The sequence below is a fragment of the Sus scrofa genome, chromosome 1 (genome assembly GCF_054392235.1).
Source record: "Sus scrofa isolate SSC_HxYL_T2T_F1_AM1 chromosome 1, Sscrofa_HxYL_maternal_Yorkshire_Landrace_v2.0, whole genome shotgun sequence".
NCBI classification, from domain to species: domain Eukaryota; kingdom Metazoa; phylum Chordata; class Mammalia; order Artiodactyla; family Suidae; genus Sus; species Sus scrofa.
The window spans coordinates 130,994,880-131,009,058 of NC_139383.1; the positions used below are offsets into that span (position 1 = coordinate 130,994,880).

The window sequence follows — 14,179 nt, forward strand, 5'->3', positions numbered from 1 at the left end:
GTGCATAAGAAAACAGTGCCCTTTTCTCTGTATTCTTGCTAACACTTATTTGTTGTGTTTTTGATAATAGCCATTCTGAGAGGTGTGAGGTGGTATCTCATTGTGGTTTTGATTCGCATTTCCCTGGTGATTAGTGATGTTGAACATCTTTGTATGTGTCTGTTGGCCATCTATATGTCTCTTCTTTGGAAAAAAAATGTCTCTGACCATTTTCAAATTTAAAAAAAAATTAAAAAAGTTTTTATTTAAAAAATTTTAAGTTGTGTTGTATATGTTCTTTGTGTATTTTGCGTATTAGCACATTATCAGATGTATCATTTGCAGATATCTTCTCCTAGGCAGTAGGTAGGCTTTTCATTTTGTTGATAGTTTCCTTCACTGTGCAAAAGCTTTTTAATTTGATGTAATTCCATTTTCACTTTTACTTCCCTTGCCTGAGGAGACAGATTCCGTCCCTGCCAACACACCAAAAAAATTACTAAGACTGATGTCCAGGGGTGCAATGCCTATTTTTTCTTCTAAGAATTTTATGGTTTCAGGTCTTACATGTAAGTCTTTAATGCATTATTCTGGCTTTTTAATAATTATATGGAAGAGACTATACAAATGAGAAAAAATTTTGAACTGTATTTTGTTTCTGTAAAGCCTGGCCAATAGTTTCTTCCACATTATCTCCCATAGCTTAGCAGTAGTTCCCAGCTGTGGCTATGGGAAAGAATCACTTTTGGTGCTTGAATAAAAGGCAGGTGCTGGAGCATTACCCCTGAGATACTCTGATTCACAGAGTTTTGAATGTATGAACAAATTTGGCTCTATTTTAATGCCAAACTGAATTGTATATTTGTACTTATCTTAACTAGTTCCATATAGCCACTGTAATACAAATAGATAATTTTCGTATAGAATTATGCTTATCTTATTTGAGTTAAAGCTGGTAAGTGGGGTCTGTTATTCCTTATTGTGTTACCTAGTTGTCTAGATTTGACTAGGAATAAAGCTGAAGGATGGAAATTTATGGTTAAAGAGCATTTCTCAAAAATGAATGTTGTGTTCATTTCTGGTTTATTGTATTTGCTTTTTTTTTCTGTTTGTTTTGTTTTATAGGCCACCCTTTGAGACCTGGTGAAAGATAATCCGGAGCAATTATGTTCTGCAGTAAAAAGAAATCACTCGGTAAGTGTTGAGTTCTTGAAGTGACACAAAGTAAATATGATTTTTTAATTTTGATTTTAACTTTATGGAGGTGTAATTTATAAACAAAAACCACACATATTTTAAATGTTCAGTCTGATGAATTTTGTCTCTGCTGAAATCTGTCTCCATGTAGTTCCAACCCCCAGATCATCTGTCATGCCCTTTGTGGCAATACTTTCATATTCCCAGTGCCAATTTAAGAGTCTAGAATTATTGTCAGCATTTTTTCTTTTTCAAATGAAATGATTTATTTATATCCAATCACTTAGTAGTATAAAAGTTAGATTGACCAGTTTCGACAGGGACAAGTTCCCAGTAGAATCTGTTGTTGCAGGGATTTGATAAGTTTAGTCTCACTCTTTTAAAAAGTAATTTGTATGGAGTTCCCATTGTGGCTTGGAAGGTTGAGAACCCGACAGAGTGTCCATGAGGATGTGGGTTTGATCCAGGTCTTGCTCAGTGGGTTAAGGATCTGGTGTTGCTGCAAGCCGCCGCATAAGTCGCAGATGTGGCTCAGATCCTTATTTATTTATTTATTTATTTATTTATTTATTTATTTTTAATTGTTATTTCCCCAATACATTTTTTTTCTACTGTACAGCATGGTGACCCAGTTACACATACATGTATACATTTTTTTCCTCACATTATCACACTTCATTGTAAGTGACTAGACATAGTTCCCAGGGCTACACAGCAGGCTCTCATTGCTAATCCATTCCAAAGGCAATAGTTTGCATATATTAACCCCAAGTTCCCAATCCACCCCATTCCCTCCCTCTCCCCTCTTGGCAACCACAAGTCTATTCTCCAAGTCCATGATTTTCTTTTCTGTGGAAAGATTCATTTGTGCCATATATTAGATTCCAGATATAAATGATGTCATATGGTATTTGTCTTTCTCTTTCTGACTTATTTCACTCACTATGGGAGTCTCTACTTCCATCCATGGTGCTGCAAATGGCATTATTTTATTCTTTTTTTATGGCTGAGTGGTATTCCATTGTGTATATATACCACATCTTCCTAATCCAATTATCTGTCAATGGACATTTGGGTTGTTTCCATGTCTTGGCTATTGTGAATAGTGCTACAATGAACATGCAGGTGCATGTGACTTTTTAAGGAAAGTTTTGTCCGGATATATGCCTAAGAGTGGGGTTGCTGGGTCATAGGGGAGTTCTAGATTTAGTTTTCTAAGGTACCTCCACACTGTTCACCATAGTGGTTGTACCAGCTTACATTCCCACCAACAGTGCAGGAGGGTTCCCGTTTCTCCACACCCCCTCCAGCATTTGTGGACTTATTAATGATGGCCATTCTGACTGGTGTGAGGTGGTATCTCATAGTAGTTTTGATTTGCATTTCTCTAATAATCAGGGATGTTGAGCATTTTTTAATATGCTTGTTGGCCATCTGTACATCTTCCTTGGAGAAATGTCTATTCAGGTCTTTTGCCCATTTTTCAATTGGGTTGTTGGCTTTTTTGCTATTGAGTTGTATAAATTGTTTGTGTATCCTAGAGATTAAGCCCTTGTCCATTGCATCATTTGAAACTATTTTCTCCCATTCTGTATGTTGTCTTGTTTTCTTTTTGGTTTCCTTTGCTGTGCAAAAGCTTGTCAGTTTGATTAAGTCCTGTTGGTTTATTTTTGCTTTTATTTATGTTGCTTTGGGAGATTGACCTGAGAAAACATTTGTAAGGTTGATGTCAGAGAATGTTTTGCCTATGTTCTCTTCCAGGAGTTTGATGGTGTCTTGTCTTATATTTAAGTCTTTAAGCCATTTTGAATTTATTTTCTTGCATGGTGTGGGGATGTGTTCTAGTTTCATTGATTTGCATGGAGCTGTCCAGGTTTCCCAGCAATACTTGCTGAAAAGACTGTCTTTTCCCCATTTTATGTCTTGCTTCCTTTGTCAAAGAATAATTGCCCATAGGTGTCAGGGTTTATTTCTGGGTTCTCTCTTCTGTTGCATTGATCTATATGTCTGTTTTGGTAACAGAACCACACTGTCTTGATGATTGTGGCTTTGTAATATTGCCTGAAGTCTGGGAGAGTTATGCCTCCTGCTTGGTTTTTGTTCCTCCGGCTAGCTTTGGCAATTCTGGGTCTTTTGTGGTTCCATGTAAATTTTTGGATTGTTTGTTCTACTTTGAAAAATGTCATGAGTAATTTGATAGAGATTGCATGGTATCTGTAGATTGCTTTGGGTAGTATGGCCATTTTTACAATATTAATTTTTCCAACCCAGGAGCACAGAATATCTTTCCATTTCTTTACATCTTACTTAATTTCCTTGATTAATGTTTTGTAGTTCTTAGTATAAGTACTTTACCTCCTTGGTCAGATGTATTTCCAGGTATTTGATTTTTTGGGGTGCAGTTTTAAAAGGTATGGTATTTTTGTATTCCTTTTCTAATATTTCATTTTTAGTATACAGAAATGCAACCGATTTCTGAATGTTAGTCTTGTTCCCTGCTATTTTACTGAATTTGTTGATCAGTTCAAGTAGTTTTTGGGTTGAGTCCTTGGGTTTTTTTATATATAGTATCATGTCATCTGCATACAGTGACAGTTTTACCTCTTCTCTTCCTATTTGAATGCCTTTTGTTTGTCTGATTGCTGAGGCTAGGACTTCCAATACTATGTTGAATAACAGTGGTGAGAGTGGGTATCCTTGTCTTGTTCCAAATTTTAGTGGAAAGGCTTTCAGATTTTCTCCATTGAGTATTATATTTGCTGTGGATTTGTCATAAATGGCTTTAATTATGTTAACATATGTTCCCTCTATACCCACTTTGGTAAGAGTTTTGATAATGAATGGATGTTGTATTTTGTCAGATGCTTTTTCTGCATCTATTGAAATGATCATGCGGTTTTTTACTTCTCTTTTGTTAACTGAGTGTAAGGCGTTGATCGATTTGTGTATGTTGAACCATCCTTGTGCACCTGGGATGAATCCCACCTGCTCATGGTGTATGATTTTTTGATATGTTGTTGGATTCGGTTGGCTAAAATTTTGTTGAGAGTTTTTGCATCTATATTCATCAGATATTGGCCTATGATTTTCTTTTTTGGTGGTATCTTTGGTTTTAGAATTAGGGTGATGGTGGCATCGTAGGATGTCTTTGATAATGTTCCTTCTTCTTCAAACTTTTGAAAAAGTTTAACGAGGATGGGTATAAATTCCTCTTTGTATGTTTTGTAGAAATCACCTGTGAAGCCATCTGGTCCTGGACTTTTATTTGTAGGGAATGTTTTTATGACATATTCAATTTCATTTCTATTGATCACTCTGTTCCACTGATCTATTTCTTCTTGATTCAGTTTTGGCAGGCTGTAAGTCTCTAGAAAGTTGTCCATTTCTTCTAGGTTGTCAAATTTGTTGGCATATAATTGTTCATAATATCCTCTTATGGTTTTTCGTATTTCTGTAGTATCCATTGTGACCTCTCCTTTTTCATTTCTTCTTTTGTTAATTTGGGTTTTTTCTCTCCTCTTCTTGGTGAGTCTATCCAGAGGTCTGTCAATTTTGTTTACCTTTTCAAAGAACCAGTTCTTGGTTTTATTGATTTTTTTCTCTTTTTTGAATCTCTATTTTATTGATTTCCTATTTTATCTTTATGATTTCTTTCCTTGTGCTACCTTTAGGTTTTGTTTGCTCTTCTTTTTCTAAGTCATTCAGATGTTGGGTTAAGTTGTTTATTTAAGATTTTTCTTCTTTTTTGAGGAAGGCCTGTACTGCTATGAACTTCCCCCTGAGCACTGCTTTTGTGGCATCCTATAGATTTTGAGTGTTTGTGTCTTCATTATCATTTGTCTTGAGGGATTTTTAAATTTCCTTCTTGATTTCCTCATTGACCCCTTGGTTTTTTAGTAGCATGTTGTTTAGTCTCCATGTAGTCAGTTTTTTCTTATTTCTTTTCCTATGGTTAATTTATAGTTTTATGCCATTGTGGTCAGAGAAGATAATTTCTATACTCTTAAATTTGTTGAGGTTAGCTTTGTGTCCCAGTATGTGATCAATTCTTGAGAATGTTCCATGTGCACTTGAGAAGAATGTATATTCTGATTTTTTTGGATGTAATGTCCTGAAAATGTCGACTAAGTCTAACTTTTCTATTGTGTCCTCTAGGAACTCTGTTGCCTTATTGATTTTCTGTCTATAGGATCTGTCCGTTGATGTGAGTGGGGTGTTAAAATCTCCTACTATGATTGTATTCCCATAAATTTATCCTTTTATGTCTGTTAGTGTTTGTTGTATGTATCTGGGTTCTCCTATATTAGGGGCATGTATATTGACAATTGTGATAGCCTCTTCTTGAATGGATCCTTTAACCATTAAATAGTGTCCTTCTTTGATCTTTCTTTATGGCCTTCGTTTTAAGGTCTATTTTGTCTGATATGAGTATTGCAACTCCTGATTTCCTGTCTTGTCCATTGTCATGAAATATCTTTTCCCATCTCCTCATGTTCAACCTATATGTGTCCTTTGCCCTAAGGTGAGTTTCTTGTAGGCAGAAGATTGAAGGTTTTTGCTTTTTTATCCAATCTGCCACTCTTTGTTGCTTGATTGGAGCATTCAGTCCATTGATATTTAAGGTTACTATTGATAGATATGTGTTTATTGCCATTTTAAACCTTGTTTTCCAGTTGATTATATGTTCCTCTTTTTTTCTTTTTTTGTTGGATGGTTTACATTTATTTTTTGCTTGAGTACTTTTCAGTTTTTGTGAATGTAATGTTTGGTTTTGATTTGTGGTTGCCCTGTTTTTAAAGTACTTTAACCCCTTCCTGTATCTGCTTGCTTTTGCCTGATAGTCATATAGGCTCAAACACATCATTAAAATAAAAAAATAATCTGTATTTTCTTACTTTCCTTCCCAAGAATATATGATTTTTTGATGTCTGGTTTTTATTTTATTTTATTATTTTTTAAACATCTTCCTGTTTAGATCTGTATGCTGGCTTATTTAAGTGACTGCATTCCAGTTGTTATTTCTTCCATCCTAATTCTTCTTTTCTTCTTCTCTCTCTTTTTTTTTTTATTTTAGAGAAGCCCTTTCAGTATTTCTTTTAGAATGGGTTTAGTATTGCTGTACTGTTTTAGTTTTTGTTTGTTGGATAAAATCTTTATTTCCCCTTCTAATTTAAATGATATTATTGCTTGATAAGAGTATTCCAGGATGCAAATTTTTTCCTTTCAGCACTTTAAATATATCTTGCCACTCCCTTCTGGTCTGTAGTGTTTCTGTAGAGAAATCAGCTGATAGCCTTATGGGGGTTCCCTTATATTTAATGCTCTGCTTTTCTCTTGCTGCCTTTAGAATCCTCTCTAACTTTTGCCATTTTTATTATAATCTGCCTTTGTGTGGGCCTGTTTGGGTTCAACTTGTTTGGGGCCTTCTGTGCTTCCTCTATCTTGATATCTATATCCTTTAGATTTGGAAAGTTTTCAGCCACAATTTCTTCAAATATATTTTCAATCCCCTTTTCTTTTTCTTTTCCTTCCTATTGTGTGTAGATTGGCCCACTTTATATTATCCCGTAGGACTCTTATATTGCTTTCATGTTTTTCCATTTGGTTTTCTGTCTGCTGTCCAGATTGGGTGATTCTATTATTTTATCTTCCACATCACTAATTCATTCCTCTCCATTATTCACTCAGCTCTTTATTGACTTTAGCTCAGTTTGCATCTCTGCAAATAAATTTTACAGTTTTTCTTGGCTCTTTATATTTTCTATTTCCTTTCTAAAGGAGTCTACATTACTGTTCATATCCTCTCTTAATTCCTTCAGTATTTTCAATATCTTCCTTTTGAACTCAATGTATGTCAGACTGCAGAGGTCTGTTTATTTGTTGACTGCTTCATGTGCATCCTGTTCCTTTAACTGGGAATGGTTTCTGAGCTTCTTCTTCTTGCTTATATTTTTCTTTTTCTGTGAGTTTAGGGAAGCCAACCTTAGTCTTGGAGGGCTACTTCTATGCAAGAGCACCCCTTTGTATTTTGTGGGGGGTTATTATTTATTTTGGGGGTGGAAGTGTGAATATTTGCTGTCTCTTTCTTCAGTGTGGGCAGGCTGTTATTCCCAGGATGTGCAGTGTGTTTTCAGGGAGAAGGAGGCAATGGGTAGGGCCAGCAATCAGTGCCTGGACATTGGGCTTTGAAGAGCAGCAAGGATCTGCAGGAAGGTGGCACAGGTTTTTCCTAGTTGTAGGGCCCTGGGAAGTGGCAATGAACTCTAGGCATATCTTCAAGGTGACCAGAGCATTTGGTGGTAGCAACAGCAGGGTGTGTGAGTTCTCAGGGAAATGAGAGCAACAATAGCTTGTGTTTGATTGCAATGCCCTCCTCTGAGGTGATTGGAACCACAGGTGCTGCCTGTTCTGGGACTCCTATTGGGAGCGGGCCATGACCATCTCTAGAGTCAGTGATAACTGTGTGGTTTGCCCCCACCACCTGTAGACCATGCATGAAGCAAGCCATCTCACTTAGCTCACATAGGAGGTGCTGTACAGGTTGCTCATAGTTGCAGGATCCTGGGCAGTGACAGAGAGCAGGCGTGTGGGTACTGCCTGGAATGTTTGGCAGTGGCATCAGCAGGGTGGGTGTGTTCTTGGGATTGCGAGAGCACCAATAGTTGGTGTTCAATCACAATGCCCTCCTCTGTGGTGCCCTTGAGGTGAATGGGACTGCAAGTGACTTTTGTTCAGGTATCTGCAGTGGCGGTGGGCCATGCCCACCTCTGCAATCAGGGATAACTGTGACAGTTTGCCCCCGCTGCCTGGAGACCACACAAGAGGCACCCTGTCCCACTTAGCCCACCCAGGAGGTGCTGCACCAGCCGCTCCCAGTTCTAGGGTCTTGAGAAGGGACAGTGACCAGTATCTGGGCACTGCCCAGAGTATTTGGCAGTGGCAGCTGCAGGTGGGTGTGTTCCAAGGAGAGTGAGAACAATAGTATATGGTGCTTGGTTGCAGTGCCCTCTTTTTTTTCTTTTTTGCCAACCCCTGAGGTGATTGGGGTTACAGGTGGAGCCCACTCACAGGCCCCCAGTGGTGGCAAGCCATGCCTCCCTCTGGCCTCTGAGATGACCACCACAGTCTGTCCCTGTGTGGCTCAGATCCTGAGTTGCTCTCGCTGTGGCATGGGCCTGCAACTGTAGCTCTGATTTGACCCCTAGCCTGGAAACTTCCATATCCTGTAGGTGCAGCTGTAAAAGGAGAAAAAAAAAGTAATTTGTATGTATATGTGAATCAGAAATTTTTATTAAATAAAAATAAGAACATAGATGTCACCATAATTGGGCTATCCAGAGCTAACCGTTTGAGGCTCCCATGTTGCACAATTTATGGGGCTCCAACCAGTGACCTCTATTAATACATTTGTGTATATTCATCCAAATATAAATCCCTAAATGAAATCATAGTGTATATTATTTTTAAACTTGCTTCTAAACAAAATCCTGTAATCATAGGTACCTTTTATATCTTTAAATTGTTCTCTATAATAGTATTCATTTACATTTTCCTCTTTTTATTTTGAAAAATGGAAAGAATTATAAATATCCGAATACCTTTCTGCAAAATTCTACAGTTGCTACCATTTTGCCGCATTTGCTTCCTCTTCTCTCCCCCATCCCACCCCCAACATACACCCTATACACATGCACACATTCACTTTTTATTGCTGTTGGAACATTTCAAAGTTAGTGGTATACATCATGACTCTTACCGCAAATATTTCAGCAGATATCTCCTAAGAACAAGGACATTCTCCTACATAACCACAGTATCATCACCACACCCAAGAAATGCAACATTGATAAATAAGTAACAAATATTTCATTTAAAACAAACTTATTGAAGTATAGTCCACCCATAATGTTGTGTTAGTTTCAGGTGTACAGATGTATGCTTCATTCTTCCAGATATGCCTTTTATTATTTATCTCCATATTCACATAAATCTTATTCTTCAAGATGTGAATAATTGACTCAAACATTTAAAACATGCTTCAGTCTGTCTTCTGTTTGTTACTTGTAATTCACCCTTTATGTGTAAACTTGAATAGGAAGTCCAAAGACAATCACTTTAAAGTATATATGTGCTTTTCTACAAAGCAATCAAGAAGAGTGTTGTTCATGTGTAAAATACCTAATTCAGATTTTAGGTAGTTTGGTAATATGGGAAGAAAAGAAAGTAGGTAATTTGAGGCTTTCCTTAAACTAGCTAAAACTACTCTTGATTAAAAAATGTGAGTCGACTCACATTTTTGTGGAGTCGACTTGTGTTACTCAGTGGGGAAGCTCTTAGTATATTTATGGGGTGTGGGAAGGGAAGAATCAGACCAGGGTCACCTTATGTCTTTCATGGGCCCTTAAAGGGCCCCTTCCTCCAAAAAATATTAAGAAAATTACATTTTACAATTATGTGGGTATAAAGACAAATATAATCCAGGGTGGATTCATTATTGTGCATCCATTTATTCATTTTTCTTCTGCTTTTAAAATAAATGAAAATTTAAACATTTTGTGTTACTTTAAATTATCGTGAGCTCTAGGCACTGCCTACAAATGAGGTGGTGCTTTAACTGAAGTTAATATACCTGCTTCTCAGACATTGTTTTGAGCATATATTATTTATATGCTGGGATTCAGCTTTTATAAGGCCTAGCCCCTTTTTATTAATTCTCACAGTTCTTTAGAAGTCAACTGAAAACCTAGTAGGTTAGTAGGGCCCCTCTCCCCCAATAGGCTTTGAATTCTAATTATTGTCTCACATCTGGGCAGGTTAGGAATTAGCAAATGCCTCAAGGGACTGGTAAAGAATATCAGGTTTACGTCAGTATAGTTCTTTTCTCTGCTAGAGCTCGGTTCTTGAAGATCTGGCTGATTTTGTTGTTCTATGGTAACTTCCAATAGTTTTGTATATTTCATCTAGGTGTTAAAATTGTTCTCAATAGATGGATTGTTTTGGACATGTTATTCCATTACAGTGGGAAGTAGAAGTCCCAAATATTTAAAAATAATATGTTTTATAAGTTTATCAGAAGGCTACATTAAATATCATTTTTCTATAGTTGATAGATGAGTACTTGAGAATGTAAAAAAGTTCTCTAAGGAATGAGCAAAACAAATAGTCAAGTTGAATAGGAAAGCAATGGTTAATCAATATATTAATCAGACTTCTCTGATAGAATGTATTTAAACTTTAGCTATGACACACATACAAACATAAATCTATTTTTAACTGCCTCATTGCAGTGAATAATAAAGTAATAAATACTTAGAATCGCATTCTATGTCATACACATTGATTGGCCACAGAACGTATTTCCAAACCATTGCTGCAGTTTTCCATTTTTTATTATTTAGAATTCCCAAATGTATAATATTCTAATTATCATACTTGGTTTTGAAAAAAATCTCTTAATTGAAAGATTTCATTCCTAGAATTATAATCATTTATTATTAAAGAATGCTTTTATATCCCTTCCATAGGCCCATACCTTAGAATATTCCTTTAATTCAATATTTGAGCCAGTATCTAGCATGTAGTAAGCACTTAATGAATGGTAGCTGTCATTGTTATTATTTTATGTAGTTTTAGTAAATGCTACCTTATTCACAGTTCTCTGATATTCCTATATCTCAACTAATGTTGCTTTCACTATTTGTTCAAATAGAACTTCCTAATTTAAGGAAATTAAGATTTTTATTTCTAGGCTCAATTTTGAAATCTAGATTTATTTTCTTTCTTTCTCTCTTTCTTTCTTTCTTTCTTTCTCTCTTTCTCTCTCTCTTTCTCTCTTTCTTTTTTTGCTTTCCAGGGCCACACCTATGGCATATGGAGGTTCCCAGGCTAGGGGGCTAATTGGAACTGTAGCTGCTGGCCTACACCACAGCCACAGCAATGCCTGATCCGAGCCATGTCTTTGACCTACACCACAGCTCATAGCAACACCTGATCCTTAACCCACTGAGCAAAGCCAGGGGTCGAACCCACAACCTCATGGTTCCCAGTCGTATTCATACTGCACCATGACAGGAACTCCTAGATTTTCTTTTAATGGTGGAATAAAATCAAATTAATGTAATTGCAAACATGGTATTTTCTATAAAGAAAAATACTTTTAATGACTCAAATTAAAAGTGTACTGCGAATTTTAAATCTACCTTCACACAGTGTATAAACCAATTAAAACATCACATTTCAATGATTTTGGCTGAACTGACTGTTCTTGTGTCGCTGTGGTGGTAGCTGATATTCTTAAGATAATCCAAACTTTGGTAGTTCATTCATTCACTTATTCATGTATTCATCCATCTACTCATCCAGTAATACAGCCATCCAGCAGGCCATTTCACTTATTAAACACCTATTATGTGTCAGACCCTGTTCTACACAGAAAAAAAAAACAACTGTGAACAAAACATATTTAAAAAAAAATCCTTCAACCTGTGTAGAGCTTACATTCTTGTGGGGGGAGGGGAAGAAAGACAGTCAGCAATAAAAATTAATACGTAAATTATCTTGTACACTGGAGGAGCAGCAATTTTCAAAAGGGTAATCAAGGAAGGATGAATTGAGAAAGACATAGTTGAGCAAAGGTTTGAAAGAAGTGAGAAGGGAACCATGGAGTTATCTGGAGGACAAGCATTCCAGGAAGAGGGAATAGCAAGTGCAAAGGCTTTGAGGTGAGAGTGTGCCTGGTGTGTTCAGGGAACAACAAAGAAGCCACTGTGGCTGGAGTTGGATGAGCAAGTGGAGGAGTGGTTTTCATGGCTGGATCCAGGGTTTTTTGTTTTTGTTTTTGTTTTTTTTGAGGCTGATACAAAATACAAAATTAGGTAGTGTAGGAAATAGCCATTTAGCATGAAAAAATAAATTCCTATAAATCACCATTTTGAAAATCTGAAAAACACCACAGACATCACAAAATTCAGAAAAAGAACACAATAACTTCATTAATTCATTGTTTAGCATATGTTTATAATACCTTTCTTCTTTGATTTTTAGCCCCTCTTTTTTGTTGGCCTCTTCTATGACCATTATTTTTTTACATAATTTTCTATAGAGACACCAGAAAGACAACTCGCCTTTTCCTCTAGCACATTATTAAACTTAGTTTTAAAATCATAATAGCTTATGACAGCTTAAGATAGTTTTTCAGCTTCATGACTTCATAATGTCATATAAACATTTAGAATTGTCAATCTTGGGAAAACTTCCATCAAGTTTCTTTCATATCTGAACTGTTACAGAAGTACTTACTATATATAGTACTCAGCAAATTGGTTGGTGCTCTCTAAGCACAGGAATCCTAATTTTATTTTGTACAATCCCCATGTAAAACGAAAAATGTGTATGATGTGTTTGTTATATACAATATTGAGGATACATAATACTTGACTCTTCTAATACTACTAATAGGAGATAAATTCTGTTTTGACTGGGAGTTGATGAAAATTAAATCTTCTGCATATAATTTCATGTGTGATGATTGGAAGAATCCTGCACAAGCTAACCTCAGGCTATGTATTGCACACCCCTGCCTCTTCCATTTCTAGTATGAGGTGCTTTTGGACATGCTTGTGTTGCTGCATGACTTTGAGCCCTGCACCTTTGTGTTATAACACTGGGTGATTCCCCATGGAGATAGGAGAACTATTCCCACTCTGGGATGACCACCAGTAACTTAACTCTGTACAAAAGTGACAGTCAGTCACATAAATATACCATGCTCAGTACAGAATTACTTTATTTCCTACCTGACAGCTTATGTGGATCCTAGCACTGTCTGACATGAGGCAAAATGTGATTTGGGGAACTAGAGTAGAGGAGACAATGATCTTAACCCTTGTGGCTAAAATATTTTAATCATGCAAATCAAAACCCAAAACAAACAGCAAAAGCAATGCAAACAAATTTCCAGTGCTATTTCTGGGGCCTTGGGATGAAAAGTGCAGATGAGTGTCTGCTTCTGGTAGCGATTTGAGGTCAGAGAGGGCAATGGGATGTCTCTGTGAGGATATAAAGCAGGGCCCTGAAGGCCTTTGTAAGAATTGGCTTCTCTCTTGAGATAGAGCAACACTGGATACTTTGTGCAGGGGAGAGAGATGATCCTTGTGGTAGGCCGATTAATGCCTGTTCCCCCAAAGATGCATATCTCCTAATCCTTGGAACCTGTGAATATGTGACCTTATACATGTGATGAAGTTAGGGATCTTGAGATGGGAAGGTTATCCTGAATAATATGGGTTGGCCCAGTGTAATCACAAGGGTTCTTATAAGAGGGAGACAGGGGGGTCAGAGTTAGAGGAAGTGATGTAATGATGGAAGCAGAGGTCAGAGTGATGCATCCATGAGCCTAGGAACACGGGCAGCTTCTATAAGCTAGAAATACAGGAACAGATTCTCCTCTAGAGCCTGCAGAAGGGACTCAGCTTTGATGAAACCCCACCCCCTTTTATTTTACTTTATTTTATCTTATTTTATTTCATTTTATTTTATTTCTTGTCTTTTTGTGTTTTTAGGGCCACACCAGCAGCGTATGGAAGTTCCGAGGCTAGGGGTCGAATTGGAGCTACAGGTGATGGTCTGTGGCACAGCTGCAGCAATGCTGGATCTGAGCCATGTCTGCGACATATACCACAGCTCATGGCAAAGCCAGATCCTTAACCCACTGAGAAAGGCCAGGGATTGAACCTGCAACCTCATGGTTCCTAGACAAATTTGTTTCCACTGTGCTACAATGGGAACTCTTCCCCACCCCCTTTTAAAAAAATTTATTTTATTATTAGGGAGGTTGCACACAAATTCTTTGTTTTCTTATTACAGGTCTGCTTTTATTTTTTATAATGATTTTTATTTTTTTCTATTATGGTTGGTTTACAGTGTTCTGTCAATTTTCTACTGTACAGCAAAGTGACCCAGTCACACATATATATATACATTCTTTTATATACATATATATATA

General features: G+C 36.8%; 1 protein-coding gene across 25 annotated transcripts in view; it reads left to right on the forward strand.

Moving 5' to 3' along the window:
* ATP8B4 (ATPase phospholipid transporting 8B4 (putative)) overlaps positions 1–14,179 on the forward strand; it is a 263,719-nt gene that overhangs the window by 12,060 nt on the left and 237,480 nt on the right. For 24 of the 25 annotated variants that reach the window (XR_014811506.1, XR_014811513.1, XR_014811512.1 and 21 more), the window contains one exon: positions 1,105–1,173. Coding sequence is in view for 7 of the 25 variants with exons in the window: in XM_084970388.1 (XP_084826514.1) it covers positions 1,146–1,173 (28 nt within the window). In the remaining 18 variants the exon portion in view is untranslated. Of the gene's footprint in view, positions 1–1,104; positions 1,174–14,179 lie in introns of those variants that run through there. The other variant, XM_084970452.1, reaches the window with a different exon arrangement.